Genomic DNA, 16,270 nt, shown 5'->3' with positions numbered 1-16,270 from the left:
TGCACCAGAAAGTGGCAGGAACTATTAGACTGATGTTCTTTTTGCAAAATTCACTTTTTAAATTGGGGCTGAACTGGAGTTTAAGCTATTTTGGATGAGGGAGTCACTTTCCTGTGACCTCATTCATATTACATATGACCAGCCTCATAAAAACAGATTTTCTTTCCATAATAATATTGGGTTTAAATGCTTACTGGCTGCTGCGTGACTGCAAAAAAATATCCTGCAGAAATGGCTTGCAATTTAGTTTTTAATCCGATTTCCGAAAGCTGAATTAGCTCCTACTTTATGACAGCAGACACATGACTGGGTCCCTCAGCTGATCTGTGAAAAGCATTCACTCTATTGCTGTATTTCAGTGAGTATGGTTTGAGCAAACTCCATATGACGAGAAAGTTCAGCCCTTCCAGGGAAAAAGTTATGCATGTGGCACTTTTTCTACATTATATTTAAGTCACGTGCAGTTTTGTTCTTTTTGCGCAGCGGCTTTTCGCACAGGCTGCTGTTTGCTGACTCAGAGCTCCTCATTTTTCCAGCTGCTCCCGTCAATGTTTCAGCGCCGTCTGTTAAATCGGTCTGAACCCCTCTGTCTGCCTCCGCTGCGAGGAGAATAGTCCCCGAGGAGAGGTCCATTAGTCCCGGGCCAAGATGGGTGAGGTCGACGCGTCACTGCATGGAATGGGGTGGATTACGCGCATCTCCCACACAGTTTGTATCCGCTGACTGAACAGGCTGGTTTTACAAAGAGGGGAGGGGGGGGGTCACTCCCCACTTTCTCGCAGAGGGTGGAGCTTTGTGGATACATTTGACAGCTGCGAGACAAGAAAATGTGCACCGCAGAGTAGGTTTGGGGGGACCATGCTTCTGCTCCGAAGGACATGATAACACTGAATGGAATGACAAAGTTGGCTCGCCAGTACAGGCTGCGACGGCAAACTTCAAACTAACGGGAATTATTTGCTTTTTCCTATACTATTCTTGGGATTTACGCAGAGATGCAGCGAGCTTTTTCTTTTCCGGCAACGGTGGAGCGCAGTCGGACTAAGGAGCGCTTGGAGGCGAGCCTGGCTGGACTCTGCGAGCTGGAGCTCCGCCGGCAGAGGCAGGAGTGTCTGGTGCAGGGAGCTCTGGCTCTGGGGCAGCCTCTGGGCCAGGACGACCCCAGAAGAGAGTTGTCGTGTCTCAGCAGCTGGGGACAGCAGAACCTGACGCTGAGGCGCCAGCTGGTAAGAAATGGTGTTGTTGGATGAGTGTAATTATTTGGATCTTTTAATCCTGTAATCCCCTGTGTAGTTTCCGCTTTGTCCTCAGTTTCTGCTTGACCGTTTGACTCCTGCTTTTAGGCTGAACCTTTTGTGTCCTGTGACCTTTTGCAGCAAAAAAAGTTACTCAACTTGATGGATAGTGTCTCTCTGTGAAAGGGAGTAATGCCTAAAAATGATCTGAGCTCAGATTTATGCTTGTGGGGAACGAAATTAGGGGGAGGAGCAGCCGCCGCTTGTGACACAGTCAGACTATTTAATGGCCCATTGTTCCCTCGTCACAGACTTTAGCAGGGTCCAGCACTTAACAAGCTCTAATTTTTGCTTTCCGTTCATCTTAAATAAGTGAATTCAATGTATCTTTTTCTGTTGCTGGCAAAGTGAAGCTTTTCGTTTTCTTTTTCATTTTGTTTTTAGGTTTTTCTGTGATGAAAAATTAGGCAAAGTTGCTCCAAATATTGTGTTTTGATCAGCAGTGATTTAAAAAAAAGTTTTGGTAAACTGTAGAGCATCAAACTTTTAGGGACTTGGTGCAGAAAAAAATTAGATTGGTTTGGAAAATTTACAGTACATTATTGGAAGTTTTAGCGCGTCGTGCAGCCTTCGGCACCTCTAGAGCTGCGACTAAAACAAGCCATGATTAAGAAGGGTGGAAGGGATCTTAAATCAACTGCCTCCCCGGTCACACCTCCAACCCCCCCATCACCACCACAACCTTCCCTGTGCCAGGGGCCTAACAAAAGGCGCATATGGAGCGGAATACTAATGAGGCGGACAAGGCGCGCATAGCATAGGTGGCGTTACACACTGGCGCGATGGCAGCAGCAACTCCTCGCCTGAGTCCGTGGATGAGTTCGGCGGCGTTGTGACAAAACAGGAAAAAAAATGTACTTTGATGAGGCGGTCATGCGTTTCCAATTTTTGAAGTAAAAAATAAAAGCGCAATGAAGGAGGGAGGGAGTCCTACGAGCGCTTTTATCCCACTTTCATGTGTTTCTTTTATTTATTTTTGCGCGCCATTTATTTATTTATTTATGCGTGAGAGGAATGAAACCGTGCATTCCTCAGAGAGCCTCACGTGTATCTAAATAAAGATTCGTGTTAATCAGGTCACCATCTGCGTCTGATCCAGATCCTGCAGTCTCACCATCCATGTATGTTCCAGTCTGGTGAGATCGGCCTTGGTTCGTGCACAGAAACAGCTGAGTGTGTGTGTGTGTGTGTGGGTGTGTGTGTGTTGTGTGTGTGTGTGTGTGTGTGGCGGGGAGGGGGTGGGGGGGCTGGGCCTGTGTGTGTGTTCGTTAATGTTTTTGTGTGCGCATGACTACTCTGAAGGCCAAGCCGACGCCACAGCAGCCCAAGAGACATTTTTCCCCTTGATACAGTGCGGTTTGTGTGTGTGTGTGTGTGTGTTTGCGCGTGCGTGTGGAAGTGGGGGGTAACATTCATGTAGATACAGTCTCTTTTGAGTGTGAGGGAGGTCGGTCTTTCATGCTTTCTCAGCTGCTGTCCTGCATCCAGAGGCTGTCAACACCTTCAGTGACGCGCACACACAAATACCCCCTACACACACACACACACACACACAATGTGTGGATGCCTCTGTGGATGTGTGGGTGCCTCAAAATATTTTTCTGTTTTTTTGTGGGTTTTTTTAATCTTCGGAGTCAACCCTTCCAGATATACTGACTCTGTGCTGAAAATATGCAAACCAATCTAACAGAGGGACGGCTGAGTCCGATTTACTTCCAATCTTATACAAAGTGAGCAATATTTCATCAGAGTTCAGTTTGTCTGTAAACAATAGTTCTTTTTAGTCTCATTTTCACTGCTTTAGGGGAACATTTGGGCATTTTAACCCTTACCCATTGATTTTATGAAAGGGTGCTTCATCAAGGCAAAAGTAGTGTTTTCATGTGTAATTGAAACGTAACTGTTTTTCCTTTTGTGCATAAATCATCTACAGATGTCCTAAAACTGTGAGATAATACCACAGGAGCATTTGATTCAATGTTGCTGAGAAGGTTCGGCAACAACACAAATGCTCTGTGGCTCCACAAGGCTTTGCACAGAAGTACCTAGGAACTCAAACTGAGCTGGTTTTGCATGTCTCAGTCACATGGCACACACTTTATTTAGGGATACTTTTTCAACTCTAGCTGCATGACTGCCATTCATTTTGGCTATGTCAACATTGAGCATGAAGAATGGCTCCTCTGTCAAAGTGTCTGAAAGAATCATAAAGCAAACATTTACCCGGTTTTATTTAAGTTGTGTTCACATGCTTGAAGATATATAGAATCAGTAGCTGGACTATAAAGTGGAAAAGAAGCAGGGCGTCTTATGTGAGTGTTCTTACATTTATTACCTTATTAGGACCTTTTCTTGTGTGATCACCACAACTGCAGCACCAAAGTCCTTATGGGAACCGGACCAGTTCTAATCCGCCCAAATGCAAATCTGAGCTCCTGATCACAATGATCGTGGAATAATGTAAATTTAGTTTAGGTAAAAGTTTGAGCTTGCATGATCTGGCATTATTTGAGGTTAGGATGTCTTCTTAATGCCCTAATAAGGAAAAGTGAATGTGCACACTGCCTGTCACAGACTTGTGGATCCAGTTACAACATAAGTGTAATCATGTGCAGTTGTGTTTACTAGTTTTTTTCTTTTTTAAAGATTTAAACTAAAGGGAAAATAGGGAAACTAAAACACTGACAGTTATCCAAATACCACCTCTGATGAACAGCTTTAAGTGTTTTTACTATTTATTCAAGATCGTGTAAGTAAACAAGCAGTGTACTTTTTGAAATTAGACCCCTTGCTGCTTCAGTACGAATTCATCTGCAAAGTAGCAGGCAGGAGCTATCAATCAAATTCACTTGAATAATTGATCATAATTGAGACACATTTCTTACTGCTTATCAATCTAGATAGAGCAACAAGCTATTTTAAGCACTTTCACCTCCGCCATGCCCCAGTGGAAAATAATATTTACAGGACAAAACCATAAAAAACGTTAGTTAATATTAAAACAATCATTAGAGCAATGTTAACTCAAGTTAACTCAAAGAAAATACCAGAACCTACAAACTGCATTTTTGACAATATAGCCATTTTTAGCTTGTGGCAGCACAGAGAAAATACAAATGTTAGGAGAAAACTTCCGTAACAGAAACATTTCTACATTTTTTATATTTGCTTTGTTACTCTTGAAAAAACATAACTCCTTGGTGGCTTATTGGAAGTACCCCAATATTGACACATAAGATGATTCAGCACCAACACTGCACAGCAACTGTCAAGCATGGTGATGGAGATATAATGGTTTGGAGCCTGGAATTTTGTTAGTCGAGATCTCCTCCGTCAGTGACGTGCGGTGAGGTTGATGGCTGGTGAGGCACCGACTCCTCTGGAGTCAGATTTACAATTGCAAGAACTGAATATTTCCCCATTCATCCAACAGCAGGTAACATCATGTAAGATACAAACAAGAACATATTTTTCCTACAGAGGATATTTATTTTATAGACATAAATAGAACACTCTTCTTGTGTATAAATGATTCATATATACTGTAAACAAATTAAAGTATGCTGATGTGTTCAGAACACATTTAATTTGACCCTCAGTAACTATTTCTGGTACTTTTCCAACTTCAAATTCTGGTGCTTTAATGTTATCAAATGATGTATGTGAAAATGACCATAAAAATAATGCTTTTAGGCCTAAAATCTAGTTTTACTTACATTATTTTTCAACTTACTCCCATGTTATTTAAAAAAAAAAAAAAATTGAAAACCAAGTTTGGTTTTACTTTTTGAGTCGATGCGCTAATCCTTCTCTACAGAAAGCTCTGTAATCTGTTGTAAAGTCTTCCTTATTTTGCTTTAGTTTAATGAAGAAACACGTCTTCGGTCTGTTCTATTTTTACGGCACCAGTGTGGCTACAAAGCAGCTGTCAGCTCACGTCTGCCCCCTGCTGGTGAGGCATGCCTCATCTGCTGCATTTTCTGCAGGCCTACAGCAGCGTTCTCACCGCACGTCCTGCCATCAGACATGAGGCACAGCAAACCCGAGCCTCACCCGGAGTTTCCGCTCCGTCTGTGATCTCGCAACACTCAATTTCGTCGATCTTAACCTCAGAAACCGCGGAAAACATCTGGAGTTGACTGAAAATGTATATTTAACACAGATCAGTGGAAAATACTATTTACTTAATTTACCTTTTATTAGTTTATCACAATCATGACAGGTGAGGCTGTGCCTCACTATCCTCATCTGACCGCACGTCACTGTCCTCCGTATTCTGAGAGCTGCAGAACCAAATGTGGGACCATCTGCGTTACCGCCTAAAGACCAGGCAAATTGGGGTCACACAGCAGGACAGTTATTTAAGGCCCATTAACACACTCGCCTCCAAATGGCTTAAAAATAAACAACAGCAAAGACATGGCTGAATGTTATTGTGGAATTTTATGATGATGGAGGATTTATATTAAGAAAATGCAGCCTAAAATTGCGTTTCTGAGTATTTCTTTATTCAAATCAACGTGAATCAGAAGCAGACAAAATTTCTTAAGAAAAAGCGTATTTGCGACAGAAGATTCGCTGGGTGGGCCACATGCTTCCTGCTCATTCTGATGCATCCACTTGAAGACAAGTAGATCTGTGTGCGTGTTTGTTTTCCTCATATGAGCTGACATCTGATCAAAACTGGGAAGGGGGGGTGATTTACACCATGCCAAAGGTCCCTTCACCTCCACGTCAGGCAAATTTCAAGTGAACTACTGCTGCTCTGCAGAAACTATGTCGTAGAAAATGACACAGGTTTCTTAAAAGTTTGGCTAAAAATGGCATAATCATAATCAAAAGACCACTGGGAAAACCTTTACAACTGACCAAAGATGACTGCAGTGGTGCTTTAAACACTACATAAAGGAATGGACCTCAAGGAAGTCAAATGTTATTTTTTTAAAATATAAAAATAAAAAATGGCGTCCCAAACAACTGCACATCATGTAGATGTACTCTTTTCCATGATAGCCCTTTGTTGTTTTTATTTTATTTTATTGTTTGTTGGAATTTAGTTACCACAAAAATGTCTTACTGTTTGACTGGGTTTAATTTTTTTGCTATTATTGCTCAAACCTGTAAGGCTGTAACCATAGTGGAGGTCCACTTAAACATCCTGCCTAAAATAGTGAAGATCTGCACTAACTGTAACTGCAGCAAATATTTAAAGATGTATTTCCTGTGTGTCTTGGCTCCAAACTCTCCAGATTTCAGTTTTTTGCTGACACACTAAAGGGTCTGTTAGAGATTTCCACAAATTAAACCGTCCTCCAGTTGGTTTTGGTTTCACCCGGTTTCATTTGCAGGTCGTTCCTTTTGGTTTCAAATGTAGGTGGTCCTGATGTTTTGCTTACCCACAGTGTGTGACAGTCCCACGGCTAAGAGTCTGCATGGTGTCCACTGCCTACCCCATCCCCCCACCAGCATGGGGCTCAGTGCAGGAGCACAGCAGCGCTACAGTGCACACAGGGAACCTGTGTGGGAGCAGAAACGGTAGAGTTGCGTCTGAGAGCAGGACGCAAGAAGAACTGCGCTTCTGTGTAAACCCACTGGCTCATTCTCTGAGATTTATTTGCCTGTTACTCTTAATTCAGGAGCAAGGTACAACTGATCCCCATTAGTCCACCAAGAAGCGGCGAGCAATCAATTGCATGAAGCAGGACTATTGATTTATTGATTTCCAATAGTCTCCCCTAGCAAATTTTTGAACCCATTCATCAGCAGCTAAAGCAAAACCCTCTGCTCTGAATGTACTGATGCGCCAACACTGAGGCTTTGTTTATGGTAGAACAATAACCACCCGCATAGAGACAATGGGGGGGAGCAGACAGTGTTTGGGGTAAAGAGGTTAAGAACCAGGGTTTGGTACAGCAGATATTTGCATCGTGAATGGATTTGAAAAAGAAAAAAACTTTTCTTTTTTTTAATGGATGATAGGAAGACATGAGGTTGCAGGAAGGTTTTAAACAAAGAACGTTCGAACTCACAGGACTGACACATGCCACATGGCAGTCCTTGTTTTCTGCTTGTTTTGCTCCTTGTTCTGCCATGTACTCTCCTGATGCATGATTCAAATTCCTCTTCTGCGAGACAATAGGGGCACTATCTTTGTCTTATCCCAACTCATCGTATGCCATCCAATTCCATCAAGATGGTGAGATTTGAATTGGATTTGGTAGCTAAATAAGATTGAAGCTTTGCACCACAATGACTACAAGGGAACATGCACTTTTATTTTTCAAATCTCACCAAAAAGTGTGTTTGAGTGAAAAATGTTCGTGTAAAATATAAATTTTAAAGAGTAGATATTGATGGGGTTAGTACCAAGGTCAATTAAGTAAGACAATTGAATCTATTGAAGAGTATTATTGTGTGCAAATAGATGTGGTCCACATCTACTGCCTTTTCTTTTGGATTGTTGCATATTATCTGGGTAGCATGAGTAAGCATACTGGCCTGTTTAATTGTGTATCTGTGCCCCCCCCCCTCCCCCCCTAGCTGCATGAAAGAACATCCCCCTACCCACTGGATGGTCCTGAATTATTCATCTTTCGACTCACTGCCTCCCATGTGAGCCCGCCTGCATGTTAGAGCTAGTGACAGATATGAAAGCCATGCGTGGATGCGCTTCAGTTCTGCACAGTGGTGATGAACGCATTTGGATTTTAGTAAACTGCAGCAGCAAAACCTTCATCTGAGCTTTATTTTTACTCAATTCCTACTGACACAGTTTTAATCATTGAAACCTGCTTTGTGTGGTGAAAAATAATCCATAAATTGAAACAGCAGCTACTCTACCTTTGCTATAATTTGTACACTTGATGTTGATTTTGAACGATTTGATGCTTAAGAATACTTGTGTGTAACTATAGTAGACTATGTGTTCGAAGACTACTAAATTAATACTTTTTCAAACTAAATTGGAACATTTTAATTTACAATGTATAGATAGTAAATAAAAAGAAAATGTCAAGTGTATTGCCTCACTTTTATTATAGACAAAGTACGCTCCTCATACACCCAAATAAACTACTTTTTGCTAAGGGCTACCTCTAAAGCTACGTTCACAGCGCCCTTGGCAATCAAGTAACCATGAAAAGAAAATCGATGTAAACGCACATTTCAGGCTTCCACGTTCATAACTTGCTCATTTACGCATAGCTACACCAGTTTTAAGACAGTTTCTGGCCTCTACATAAAAAATTCAATTGAACGCGTGTTGAAATTTAAACCAAGTGGAACTTTGACCAATCAGGGACTCTGATTTGGTAGTGACGTATGGTTGGCGTCCTTTTAGTTCATGGGAGTGCCAACCATTTGAAAATTGATCACAGAGGAGAAATTAATAATTGCGGTTTGTGCCCGGCTGGAATTATATAATACCACGTCTTTCATATTCTGGAATAGAGCTGGGAAAGAAAAAGTCTGGATTAAAATTCACCAGATTTGCACTGCTTTGACATTCACACCAAGCCTCTTCCAACTGTAAGAGGTGGACATGTGCTAGTATCGGGTAGCCATAGTTCAGTGTGAATACCATGCGCTAAACGCACGTTCAAGAACTTGCGTCACATGCTTGGTGTAAAGATAGCATAACAGAGATCTCATTTGTTACTCAGATTCAAAGCATCTTGTGATGAATTGGAAGTTTGACCTTGTAAACTAGAACACTGATGGATTTACAGTATCAGAACTATTTCAGCTTTTGATATCTATCTGTTGAAAAATAGAAGAGAAAGCTGTGCCTCCTTCTAGAACATCTGGAAACAAGTGTTTTAGTCTCAAACACTCCAACAGGTTTTTGATCTCTGACTACTCCATGCTTCAGTCAAAACCTGCAAAGCAGTCTGAGCAGCGTGTTTGCTTTTCAGAGCGCTCTTCACAGTTCTCCATGGGGCTTCATGCAGGCGCTGGAGCGGCAGGTGGGAGAGCTGAGGATTGACACCGATGATGGCTGCTGCGATGGAGCTCAAGGAGACACAGGCGACAGTCGGCCCAGTTCTGGTACTCCCACTGTTTAAGAGCTTTTCTGTCATCACTGCTCTGTCAGCCGTGTAATTAACATTTTTGCCAAATGCAAATTTACTTTGCCGTTTGTTCCCACTCAGTGAATCAGCGAAGTATGTTTTTGTATGATATTGCTGCTCCGACTAACAAAACTTGCTCTCTCTGCGCTTTTCTACATATACTTACCATGACTTTGTCATTCAACTCATATTTGTTCACGCTCCAGTTGCTCGTACATTGGCTTTGGGGCCTTATTTGTAAAAATGCAAAGAAAAAGCAGAGACGCGAGTATTTTTAGAGAAGGACTGTGACCAGGAAGGTGGATAAATAAAAGAGATGTCTGTTCTGGCTCTCTACTTTTGCTTTGTCCCAGGTTTCTATGAGTCGAGTGAGGGTCAGTCGCCAAAAGGAAAATCCTCCTGTGCTGAGCTCACAGAGACCGTTCCATGTCACGTTTATGCCAACGACAGGCCCAAGTCTGTAGGTGAGAAAAATGAACAGATAAGAACAGACAGTATAGACGGACTTAGTCATCACTTATTTCAGTCATTTTCTTTATACTTTTACCATTTATGGATGGATGGACAGCCACTATATTTAGAACTTAATTGATAACTCGAAGGGGAAATTACCATGGCTTGAAAAACAACGGATAATTATAAAAACAACAGATTATGAATAGTCCTGAAATACAATAAATAACAATAATAATATTAACACTATAATTCAATAAATAACACAATGAAGTGTGCAATGTTCACTTTGGAGCTCAATTTCTTTTTTATCATTCTAAAATATGTTTAGTAAGGAACAAGAATATTTCTTGCTTAATCTTCCTCAGCTTTTCTGTATCTCCTAACAAGCTGCTAAGCTTCTGTGCTTTTCTATGGTGCTGCTTAAAATTAGTAAAATACAATTTGACCACTCGGACTGATGAATATTCAGTTAGTTTTAGTTTCACTTTCTTTTTGGAGAAATTAATTAAACTTTCCTTCTGAAAAACATCTTCCAAAAAATCATTGTTATGGTAATAATTCACACATGAATCTCAACAGCCTGTTTCAAAATAAGTGCACCTCCTTGTGGCCACTGCATAAAGTTTTAGCATTCTGAATTTTTGCGTTTTGTCGTTTCATGTCAGCTCACCGTTATGTTATTCTGTAATCAGCAGACCCCCTGGTGGTAAATGGAGAAATCCATGTGCAGGTGCCACACCCCTCTCTGCCGCGCTCTTTCTCCGCCCCTCACCCACCTCTGGAGGGCATCATGGAGGAGGGCTCGGTGGGAGACGCCTGGCAGTGGGACTTCAGAGGGGCCGACCCCGCTTGGCTGCAGGAGGCCGCAGAGGACCATCTCACGGAGGAGGACTACCAGCAGGCTTTGAGGGTGGAGGGCTACATTCTGAGTCTCATCCAGCGCCACGCCCTCTCGTCCCGGCCATGTCAGCCTCGCACCACCCTGAACCCCGACCCCCCACACGGAAGCGTTTCTGGACACAGGAGAACTCCCTCTCAGTCTGCAGAGCAACGCCTTCCTGACCCCCATCATCAGCCCCATGTTGACCTATTGACCAACTCTAAGAGCCATGCATGGGGTTGTGACCCGTCAGAGGTGGGGGCCTGCAGAGGAGAAGCCCAATTATTTGAGAAGGACGGTTATTTTGCTCTTCCCTACCCCCAGTCAAGGCCACACTCCCTAACTGGGAGGTTACCATCACCCCTACCCTCTATGGACCCAAACTGCAGCGTTGGGCCTCCTGACCTTTTTTGTGAGCCCCCATCCCCCCAACATTATCTGTATCCACTACCCCCAGTTCCTCAAATGCACAATTTAGTAAGTGCACAGTACATCTCAGGACAGAGCTGTCAGCCGCCTGTGCGCTCCCCCAGACACTATAAATCAGAACAGCCAAAACCCAGCCGAGCTGCCGCCTCTCCTGACCATCCCAGCTCCAAGTACAAAGCATCTAAAAAGGGTCACAGTGATCGACAGAGAGCCAAGAAAACCAACGGTAAAACCGGTCGATCCCAGTCGGAAAACAGCCTGCTGGGGCAGCGAGGGCTTCCTGAGAGAAGGTACAGCACCGCAGAAAGGCGTCAAGACAAAACCAATCCTTCTCCAAATAAAGTCCCAGCTGTCGGGCCGCAGGTGAGCAACAATGGGCGCAACGGGAACCGACGCTGGTGCTCCAACCTTGAGCTCAGTCAGGATGAGGCTGAGACCCAGACATCTGCTCAGGCACACAAACGACCTCCTCGAAAGATACGCCAGAGTCACCCCTGCTCTCATTCTCAACAGCAACACGCTCAGAGGTGGCACCAAGACTGTCAGGGCAGAGCGCCTCCAGCCGAGTCCGAGTCCAGCACTAGTGAGGTGTACACTCCAGCTTCCAGCTCACTGTCCAGTGACTCCGACGAAAGCGGGGGACTGGTGTGGCCCCAGCAGCTGCCGCCCCGCCTTGCTTCTACATCTTCCTCATCCTCTCCATCTCCTCAAGCCGCTGCGAGTGCCTCATCTCACCCCAAAGCCTTTGTTAAGATCAAAGCTTCCCACGCTCTAAAAAAGAAGATCCTCAGATTCCGCTCAGGGTCCCTCAAGGTCATGACCACCGTGTGAGCAGAGAGTCAAACTTTATTCCTACAAAGACCAGCACTGCTTACCTTCATGTTCATTCTCAGAGCAGCATTGTCACTTTTGGTTCAAATGTTAAGTCAATGTCAAGACTAACAGGTGAGGAGCCTCTTCAGTGAGATCTTTGTTATGTTGTGTCCTTCTGAATTTACTTAATAGACATAATTTGTATGCCTATCTGCTAAGTTCAAAAGTCACAACATTGTTTATTAAAAACTGCTTAAAGATAGCCAAATCAAGACTTTACCACATGGAGCGCTCTAGAAATGATTGAATGCTATTTGTCTTTCCAATGTTTTTAAAGCCAAAGTTTTCTTTATAATTTATGAGTTTTTCACGAATAAGCATAAATTCTGTTGTATTAAACAAAACAACAAAATGACTGTAATATTATAGATTTACTTCATTACATGTTATAAACAGACTTTGCCTGCTGTCCATCGCCTTTCCAGTTTATTTGGATCTCTTACAAACGTGCACATGTAGTTTCTCATACATTGCACAAAATTGCAGAAAATGTTGCAGGAATTATTAAGAAAAAAAGGATAAAATCTGTGTCTGTAAACCCTCTTTCAGTTTACAGTTTGATTTACAGTAATAAACATTTCCTATAGTTTTATCATTTCCTGCTTTGAGTTCTCAAGTAAGGCGTTCACATGGATATTAGGAATCCAGTATTGTTCTTTTACAGAAAACTGATAACGGGACCAGTAAGCAGGCCTCATAGGTGCATTTAGTAGTCTGATGTGTATGCATTCATTCATTCATCTTGTAAATATGTTTTGTGTCCGTGCCAGCACGTGGCCTTGTTTGAAATGAATGTAGGTTGTAAATAGAAAACGAATTTGGTACTTCAACACTTTTGTGTTTATTTTCTTCAGCATTAAATGAATATGGATACATATCACACAAATGTGAAGTGATCTTCTTGGACGATGCTCACAGTCAAAGCTTAGAAAGATGGATGTTTTAAATCCTCCAAAATGTTCATTTCCATAAGTACTTAGATCAAGCCTTTGTGGTTTGCATGCTGAGTTTGTTCTTTCCACTCATTTGCAAACATCTACCAATCTAATCAAACACTTTGTTGACATATAGAAATATGCTGGCATGTTTTCCAGAACACAAAAACTACACAAATAGAGAGAAAGTGAGGAAAAATAATAATAATACAATTTGGCCTTCTACATTTTGTTTCCAATTTTAGCAATTATTAAAAAACATGTTTGTATTTAGTTATAAATTTATTCCTGAACATTAACACTTGGGAATCCCATTTATCGTATTATAAATGTTACATTAAGCCTGATAGAAATTACAATCTGATTTTCATTCATGCTAACTCCCTGTTGGTCCCCAAAAAGAAAAAAAGAAATGAAGCACACAAGTTCAGTTTTCATGTTGTTTTGTAAACGAATAAATACATAAAAAAACAAAAATATTTAAAGGTCAACAACAAAAAAGTTCAGAGGAACTATAACTAACAGTCTGTCTCCCTCTTGTGGTCAATAAAAAAACTGCTGCTGAATAATAAACAATTACAGAGCCACCTTGCCCTTTAATGTGAAGACGAAGGGCTTTTTTCTGTTTACAGAACACATCTGAAAAGTAAATTTCACATTTAACAGGTGATCTCATGGATTTTGCTAAATGTTTCTACAAGACAAAAAGAGAAGTGTCTTTCGGGAAACATGAAAACTTGCTAAATGCAGGTTGAACAATAGTCTGCAACAGTTCAGAAGTTCTAAAACCACAGTGGCCAAGCCTTCACAGTTTCTGAGTCTCTACCAGCATCCTGGGACGATTCTAAACTCCAGGCTACACTTTGGTCGTCCCCTTCCCACTTGACGTGCTCTTAGTGTCGTTGTTGGAGACTGTCAGTTTAGTATTGGGTTCCTCGCTGATGAAGTGAAGTAGTCCCCGCACAGAGCGACTCATGCTTTCTTTGAAGCTTCGACCCAGGCACACATAGAGCAGAGGGTTCAGGCAGCTGTTGACGTACGCCAGGCAGACCGCTAACACTTGAGCCAGGTAAACCTTTGGGCTGTGAGGAGAAGATCGAGGAGTGGAAATCTCAATGAAGTCCAGGATGTGCAGGGGGAGCCAGCAAAAAAAGAAGGTTAAGATGACAGCAAGGATGACTTTCAGGGTTCTTTTGGAGCGGGTCCGGCCTCGTGACAAGCCCCTCTCTGTGCTGTTGTACACCATGACGTGGCAGATGACAATTACCAGGAAGGGGAGGACGAATCCCACCAAGAATTTAAAGGTTTGAATGTGCCAGATGCTCCGAGTAGTGTATCCCATCACGCACTCTCTTTTAACTTCACCTGCTTCGCGTTCAAGGGCATAAACGAACTGCGGAATGCTAACAAGGAGAGCCAGGCCCCACACGGCCACGCAGCCGTACACAGCCCGTCTGGGCCGCCTGTTGTTCTGACACCAAATGGGCCTTTTGACCAGCATCAGGCGGTCCACACTAATCAAAGCCAGCTGTAAAATGCTGCAGTACATCACCAAAAAGAACAGCCCCTTGACCAGCGTGCAGGCCAAAGCTCCAAAGTGCCAGTGGTCATCGTGGGCCAGTGGCACCATGAGCAGAGGGATGGACAAGCAGCACAAAAGATCAGCCAGCGCAAGGTTGAGGAACCACATGGAAGTGACGGAGCGGGTCATGCAGAACCCCGTTATCCACACCACCACGGCGTTACCGGGAACTCCGACAAGAACCACAAGACCATAGAGGAGCAAAGCCCCAATCTGGAGAGGCTGAATCTCAGGAGTAAGGTCAAAATCTATATCTGGCAATGTGTAGTTGACATCATAGCTTGTGTTAGTATAATCATACATGTTTTCCATTGAAGCCGGAGTTTCATTAAAGCTGCAGGTGGAAAAACAGAAAAAGAAAATAAAAACAACACATGAGACATCATTTCAATCAGATAGAAGATTCTCTGCCATTTATTTAAAACAATTCAGATTGAACAAACAAGCTAACCTTATTTTTAAAAAGATAAAATTGATGTTTCAACTTACATCTGAGTGTCCTGTTGATGCTGCGCTGCTCTCCTGTGTGACAGGAAGTTACAGGAGCTGTGGTTTAAAGGGTATTCTTTTTTATACCTCCACCCCTTTGCTTACACACACATGCACTGGACACTCCCTTAAAGTGAGTACACGCCACGGACTTTCCCTCCGTCACCCTAAAAGTCTAATCCAAAACTATCTAAACTTTAAAAAGGTCTCTAAAAGCATAGATAGGTTCCTAAAAATTTTTTTTTTTTCTAAACAGGAGATAAGAATAATTTCAAATGTTCACACCCTCCTCTTCATCAGCTCATTATTACAACAAACATTTCCACAGAATTAGTGAGTCTGAACACGTTGGGTAAATAACCTTTAAAATAAACTGCGCTAAAAGGACGGATCCTACACCAGCGCTTCAGTTTCAGAACACAAACATTCATTGTACTCAAACATATCAATTTTGATCACATGAAACTAAGGATTTTTTTCCATTTCTTAAGATCTTCTCTCTTAACATTTACTCCCACGATGATGACTAAGGATCCTGAAAAGCTTTGACAGTCTAGCGTTATTAATCTGTTGCAACATTGTCCTTTTCTGCCTCACTTGGGTTGAGTCTTACCCTGCCCTTGATGTTGTAACAATTGTTTTTTTCTGTGCTCATCTCTTTCACTTCCATTCAAAGCTTTTTGACATGCAGCAGCCGTGTTATAGTCATCCGCCAAAGTTCTAAAAATACACATCATTAGAACAAAGGAAACACATAGTTGTGTAATGCAGACCTTGAATAATGTCTTTCGAATAACTTCTCATGGAACAAAAACTTTATTGACAACTTTATAACGATCAACAAACTCAGAATTTCAGAGTTTTGTTTACAATACACAATAATTAGCTTTAGTTGTCTATTGGTGAAAAGTAGCTGAAAAAGATGAATGTTTGCGGTTTTGTGTGACTTCACAAATGCTTTTTGCTAGTGACTTATGTTGGGTTTTGGAAAACAGCATGCAAAAGGAATTTTTGACATAGTGAACGACACCCCCCCCACCCCCCCCCCCCCCCCCCCATAAATGATGACATCATAGTGGGTGAAAACATCGACAGAAATGAATGGTGCCAAAATCCTTTATGTGGCTCAAAAAGATATTTCAAAATCCACTAACGAAACCAAAAATCCCCTTTTTTTCAGAACATCCAAAGGAAGCTTTGAAATTATTATGGGATGGCAACAGGACCTACGACTTTGCGGTTATTTTGTGGCAAATTGTGAA

General features: G+C 42.2%; 2 protein-coding genes across 6 annotated transcripts; one reads left to right on the top strand and one right to left on the bottom strand.

Moving 5' to 3' along the window:
- The first annotated feature begins 499 nt into the window (after nucleotides 1–499).
- dact3 (dishevelled binding antagonist of beta catenin 3) lies at nucleotides 500–12,884 on the top strand. Of its 5 annotated transcripts, none has more exons than XM_011482884.3 (4): nucleotides 500–1,226; nucleotides 9,209–9,341; nucleotides 9,718–9,828; nucleotides 10,516–12,884. In XM_011482884.3, the coding sequence occupies exons 1-4, from the start codon at nucleotides 996–998 to the stop codon at nucleotides 11,958–11,960; spliced, it is 1,920 nt and encodes a 639-aa protein (XP_011481186.1). In that variant the 5' UTR covers nucleotides 500–995; the 3' UTR covers nucleotides 11,961–12,884. The 5 variants fall into 5 exon arrangements, with proteins under 5 accessions (XP_011481186.1, XP_011481187.1, XP_011481189.1 ...); XM_011482885.3 differs by having other exon boundaries at nucleotides 501–1,226; nucleotides 9,245–9,341; nucleotides 10,513–12,884; XM_004075897.4 differs by having other exon boundaries at nucleotides 502–1,226; nucleotides 10,513–12,884.
- On the bottom strand, nucleotides 12,825–16,050 carry LOC101169056 (C5a anaphylatoxin chemotactic receptor 1-like). Its single transcript, XM_004075896.4, has 2 exons — nucleotides 15,009–16,050; nucleotides 12,825–14,853 (listed from the first exon to the last, which is right to left on the bottom strand). Exon 2 carries the CDS (start codon nucleotides 14,829–14,831, stop codon nucleotides 13,794–13,796), a length of 1,038 nt encoding a protein of 345 aa, XP_004075944.2. The 5' UTR covers nucleotides 14,832–14,853; nucleotides 15,009–16,050; the 3' UTR covers nucleotides 12,825–13,793.
- Between the last annotated feature and the right edge of the window lie 220 nt (nucleotides 16,051–16,270).

This window comes from Oryzias latipes, chromosome 13 (assembly GCF_002234675.1).
Source record: "Oryzias latipes chromosome 13, ASM223467v1".
NCBI lineage: Eukaryota > Metazoa > Chordata > Actinopteri > Beloniformes > Adrianichthyidae > Oryzias > Oryzias latipes.
The sequence above is the reverse complement of the archived record's forward strand: the minus strand, read 5'-3'. Positions and strand labels throughout refer to the sequence as shown.

What these genes read in the sequence shown, in the direction of transcription:
- dact3 (XM_004075897.4), top strand. Translation starts at nt 996, where the DNA reads ATGCAGCGAGCTTTTTCTTTTCCGGCAACGGTGGAGCGCAGTCGGACT. An exon ending in TGACGCTGAGGCGCCAGCTG is followed by an intron (nt 1,227 to 9,208) that starts GTAAGAAATGGT and finishes TTTGCTTTTCAG; the next exon opens with AGCGCTCTTCACAGTTCTCC. An exon ending in CGACAGTCGGCCCAGTTCTG is followed by an intron (nt 9,342 to 9,717) that starts GTACTCCCACTG and finishes GCTTTGTCCCAG; the next exon opens with GTTTCTATGAGTCGAGTGAG.
- LOC101169056 (XM_004075896.4), bottom strand. Translation starts at nt 14,831, where the DNA reads ATGGAAAACATGTATGATTATACTAACACAAGCTATGATGTCAACTAC.